This window comes from Solanum pennellii, chromosome 11 (assembly GCF_001406875.1).
Source record: "Solanum pennellii chromosome 11, SPENNV200".
NCBI lineage: Eukaryota > Viridiplantae > Streptophyta > Magnoliopsida > Solanales > Solanaceae > Solanum > Solanum pennellii.
In genome coordinates, this window is record NC_028647.1 from 47,425,814 (window position 1) to 47,431,445 (window position 5,632).

The 5,632-nt window shown below is 38.1% G+C and overlaps 1 protein-coding gene across 3 annotated transcripts in view; it reads right to left on the bottom strand.

Annotated features, from left to right (window-relative positions):
- LOC107004743 (probable glutamate carboxypeptidase AMP1) overlaps positions 1-5,632 on the bottom strand; it is a 23,002-nt gene that overhangs the window by 6,047 nt on the left and 11,323 nt on the right. For all 3 annotated transcript variants that reach the window (XM_015203077.2, XM_015203078.2, XM_015203075.2), the window contains exons 5-8: positions 5,184-5,271; positions 4,974-5,057; positions 4,651-4,739; positions 3,117-3,233 (exon numbers count right to left, since the gene is read on the bottom strand). In XM_015203077.2, the coding sequence (XP_015058563.1) occupies positions 3,117-3,233; positions 4,651-4,739; positions 4,974-5,057; positions 5,184-5,271 (378 nt within the window). The remainder of the gene's footprint in view (positions 1-3,116; positions 3,234-4,650; positions 4,740-4,973; positions 5,058-5,183; positions 5,272-5,632) is intronic.

Here is a 5,632-nt window from a genome sequence, read left to right on the forward strand (position 1 = left end):
CCCCCCCCCCCCCCGCAAATTCTTCTGACAGATCCTCCATTATGGGAATTGGGAACTTGTCCTTAGTAATCATCTGATTGATGTCCGTGTAATCAACACAGAGCCTCCAAAACACATCCTTCTTTCCCACCAATACCACAGGTTAAGCATAAGGACTAGTACAATGTTGTATCACACCTTGATCCAACATCTCTATTACTAATTTTTCAATAATATCCTTCTTGACTCCAGGGAACTTGTAGGGTCTTTTATTGACATGATTAGATGCATCCTTAATGGAAATTTTGTGATCAAATGGCCCCCCTCTTGTGATAGTGTAATAGACATCTCAACTATGCAAGAGTACTATTTTATCAGTTTACGTAGAGATGATAAATTTCAGTACCTTGAGACTTGAGTAGCCTGTATAGTATTGTAACGTCCCCCCTCAGTTGCCTCCTCAACTATAGACATCATGAAGAAGTGAGCATCTAGTCTCCTATCTTATTCAATGACTTGGACTTGCTGGTCATGAGCTAGTTTCAGCACCCCTAAGCTCATGCTTCTCTTCCCTATTCAGCAGACCTGTATTAATTCAACAGACCTGTATCTGAAATCAAATGATATTTCTGCCTAAGGTACTCAGCTACTGCACCCCCAATACAATAAATATTTCCTAGAGGCAAAAGTAGGAAGTCTGAAGATAAAGTTGTCCCTTGTAACAATCATTGCGAATTCTTGCACACTGAACTAGTCTGTACCCTTCGACCATCGGCCACACTTATAAACTGCTCAATGATAGGACTAGATTTACAACCTAGACTTTTGAAATCAAACAAGATTCTGCCTAAGGCACTCAGCTACTGCACCCCAATATATATCAACATTTCCTAGAAGCAAAAGTAGGAAGTCCGAAGAAAAATTTGTCGCTTGTAACAACTGAAAATTCTAGCACACTGAACTAGTTACCATCAGCCACACTTATAGACTGCTCAATGATAGGACTAGATTTACAATCCAAACTTTTAGCCACACCCTGATCAATGAAATTATGGGTGCTCCCAGTATCAATCAACAGTTCCAGGGGTTTCTTCTCATGATAACCTGACTCTGATAGTTAGGCTTATTAGAGTTTGATTCAAAGGGTTACTTGAATTTGGAAGTTTGGACTGTGGAATTTGGAAAGGAGAGCTTTTGGGAATAGGGTTTAAGACCCCCAAGATTGTGCTTGTGCCTCAAACACTTCTTCCTTCAACCTTGCAATCTTAGAGGCTTGTAGTAGTGTTCTCGGTGACTGAATTCCAACCGCTTTATCCAATTCTGGTTTCAGCCTCCCAAGAAAAAGCTAATAGCATTCTCATTTGATAGGTTTAATTCCTGTCAACAGTCTATCAAACTCAGCCTGATACTCCGTAACACTGCCAGATTGATGCAGATTTTTCAAGGCTTCCGTAGAATCTTCAAAACCTTCATCAAATATTTCATTCAGTGCTATGCATAGTCTAGGTCCAAAATTGACACTCTAGATCTCAAGTAAGACATGCAAGCTATGGCTTCCCCTTCAAGGTGTATAGCAGCCACCCTCACCCTTTATTCAAAGGGTACTTCATCCATGGAGAAGAACTGATCGACTTAATACAACCAAGTTCGCTAATCTTGGGTATAAAATTGAGGAAATTCTAATATGGAGTAACAAATGAAAAAATCAGCACCATTGTAAGCAGCAGCATTTGGTGTTTCTCTGGGTCGATTCTCACGGTGGCATCCTATCAAACACTCTCTTGCACTCGAAGATTCTACTCTCCCAAGCTCTTTATCCTTTTCCTTTGTACTTGTTGAAGTGAGTGACCATCATCTCATCTAAAAGCTTAAGCTATTAGAGAGAGCACACTTTTTATTATTTAATTGTATTCTCAACAGTACTCATATACCCAATTGCTTACTTGATCTCACCCAATGCCTTTTCTGTTTGAGTATTGCGACCATAAATACTAGACATGCCCTCCATCAATTTCTGCAATAGCTCCTGAATCTGCAGAAATCTATCCTCCATTCCTTCTACTGGTCTTTCTTGATTCTTGCTTCGTGTCATCATAGCCATGCCAAGGATTATTGGCTCTGATAACAATTGATGCACGAATAGTGAGTTCGACTAATCCAGGAGAATCTCGAGGAAGATGAATGCCAAGTTCAGGGACTTCATCCAAGAAGATTAGCTAAGAATTTGTATTAAGAAAAGGGAGAAGTAGAGTTTATTTCATTCAATAATGAATTATAATTCCATCAACAACTGGTATATAAGCTAAAGCTAAAGTGAATCAATCGACTAACTGCACTGTGGCTTGCTGTAGCAATTAACTCCTGACAGCATAACAGAAATCTGTGAACTCAGCAATTCTTAACTAACTTTTGCCACCTCAGCTAATCTTGTTGCTTTGCTGATTTACTTGCAACATACAATGTATAAAGGAGATAGGAATCTGGGTTAAGAGGAGAACTCCAATAGCTATCTCGTCAAAACTTGCAGAGCATATGAGAGCTGGTCGCATATGGAGTATGTTCTTATCAATTTTTGGAATTGCCAGGGTCATACGAAATAGTATTAAAGAAGCCTATGAGAGCTGGTGTTCGTGGAGAGTTGGGAAACCCATCAAAAAAACATGGCATATGGTGCCTGCTGCCATCTTTTGGTGCATCTGGAATGAAAGGAATCGTAGATGTTTTGATGGGATTTCAATTCCTAACCACATTCTTAAATCAAACTGTTTAGTCTACTTACATAGTTGGTTTCAACCAGGCCCCTATAACCACTGTTGATCTTTTTTGGACTATATCTGCTCTTTCGTTATTTAGAAAATTCTTTCACAGGAGCAGACCACTTCTTTTTGCTGTAATTTTTTGCCTTGCATTTTCTTGATGCCTTCTAATGAAATCTCCTTACTTCATCAAAAAAACTTGGCAGTACTTGTGAAGATTACAATTACAATTAAAAGAGGAAAAAGTAGCAGTAAAGCCTTCATGTATTTTGAGAGCCCATTCCATAATTTTTTCTCCATCACTTCCCGATGCTCAGTATCTGACCACAACTACTTGAGAAGAAAGGAAGTAAAATCGTGCAACAGAGTTTAATATCTAACCTTTGCTTCATCTAAAGTTTCTTTAGCTGTAGCTGCAAGTTCTTGAGTGGCAGCAGTAATAGGATGCAATGAGATGTTTCTTCCTTCCAACAACTTACTCAGGATACGAGTATAGTCCTGTAAATTTGTAGACATTAACACGTAGACAAGGGTGTAGGGAGAAGTAGAGAGCTTGTGTGGTGTTCACTGAAACAAGATCACAGCAGATATGTCCGTGACTACAAAAGAGGATGTAACTTGTGATCTTCAATAAAGCAAGCATTAATATTGTTGTGTTCATCTCCTAATCTTCATAAATCAGGCATTTTTCAGGGTCAATCACATAGTATAAAGAAAGTTGTTTATTTTTGCTTCTCCTATAAGGAAATAATAAATGCATTCAAGTGAGTTCAATTGAGAGCAATCATGAGGGCCAAGTATAAAAAGGATGTCATGACCAAATTAACACAATATAGCATATGTGACAGATGCATACAGAAGGTATTCAATGTATGGCGTGGATATAAATGCTTCTTCAAAGAACATTCATGATGTTAGATGTATTTATATATCTTTACACACTACTTTATTTGCATACGCACTGCTTTATTTGCATTTCTACCTTGTTTTGATATGAATTAGTAATAAATATACCTAACTTATGTTGATTATGAGATATCAAACCAATTTGGGTTTTATTTGCGAATATAGGTGTTTTTGGATGAAAATGAACAAGAATTGGAAAACCTAAAGAAACCTGGCTAAGTGAGGAAATGGAAGGCCCTCAGAATTTTGACTTAGAGCCTATTTGGATTGCCTTATTTTAGGTTCTTTTAAGCACTTTTATAGTGTTTGTGTAAAGATTAAAACGTGCTTTTAAGCCAAAATAACAAAAATAAGCTCACCCAAACAGGCTCCATGTCTCAAGGAGAAGAAGACAGTGTGACACATAGATTCGCAGTGGCCAATGTGGTAAATTTCACCGTCATGGCCAGTGCGCATGGTGAAACATGGGAGGCTCTTTTTCAAAGTCGAGATCGCAAAGAGTTAGTGTGGCACATCACCCAACACAGTAAAATCCAATGCGATGCGCCGCGATGAAAGGTGGATCAAAGTCTAATTCTGGCTGATTCCAAGTTTATTAGGAGAGTTCTTATGAAGGTTTTTCCTAGTCAATAAATAGACCTCAAGGTCATTTTTGAAGGGGTTCAGACGTTTTGCTAAGAGTTTTGCACTTGAAGCCACAGATCCCATTGGTTTTTACTTCTTCTCATCTTTCTTAGATGTTTATGTGCATAATCACATTCTCTTGATTGTTGTTATGAACATGAGCGGCTAATTCCTTATTCTTGGGTTATGGTAGTTGCATGATTGTTGTTGTATGAACTTGAGTTGATGTTTTAGAAATTAATAGTATGACTATTTATTTAACCTTGAGTATAATTCTTATATTGTTTCGCGACCAATAGCGGATTTGCATCTAGGATAGGGCAGAGGTATTAATATTAGCATATGCTTCCAAAAGTGAAACCCTCAAAATTTAAGCTTTCTTTACCTGCAGCTCGGCAGCATATGGGAGATAGTTAAAAGGTAAAATCGGATCATCAGCCAGGCGAAGTGCAAGAAGTCCCCACACTCCTGTCACTGTGAGCAAAGGGAGGAGAAACAAAGAAAAGCCTGTCATCTCCATAGCGTGACATCAAATCCAAAGATAGAAAATGAAAACCTAAAGCTTGTATCAATGTTAGATCAAACATATGCAATTTTAGATATAAAGAAATACCTTTAAGTTATGTAGATGTGTCTAACATATATACAAAGCTGGTAGCTTCGAATAAGCTACAGAAAATTTTAAAGCTACCTAAAATAAGTAACTACCTGCCACATGCCGCTGAAAGAATGGATCCCCAAAGTTTACCATCCAGTTGTAGGAATCAAATGCTGTATGATATACTGGAAAATCTGCAAGAGAACAATAAAATCATTTAAAGAATATATGGGGCACAATGTACCTTGGATGCACCGAAATCCCACTGTTAGGATGATTTTGGGTTTGATCTGGTTTAGCTAAGAATGGAAGCACTATACCTCTGCCATAGTACAAATCAACAGAAGGAACACCTGCATGGTGCAAAAATGGGGCAAAGTCTGAATCTACTCCACTAAGCCGTTGAATCTGCAAATGCAAAGAGCATCACACTTGCACGCAGCTTAGAAGAGTACAGAAGAGAAGATAAAGAGGACAATCATCACGGAAACAAATGGATGCAAGGGAATCCCTCATTTGTTCATGCCAGAAACCAAGGAGAAACAGAATTTTTAAACAAAATTTAGAATTGGTTACAAAAGGCTTATTATTGAATATAGGTAGCATACATTTCAGTCTCCTAAAAAATGCTATTACAGAGGATAAAGAACTCTTTCCAAATGCAAAGAATTGCAATGAGGGGCACTTGCTCAACCAAATTTCTAAATCACTTACAAAAAATGCTTCACACTTAGTGGTGGAAAACTTGTGTGTGTGTGTGGGCCGTGGG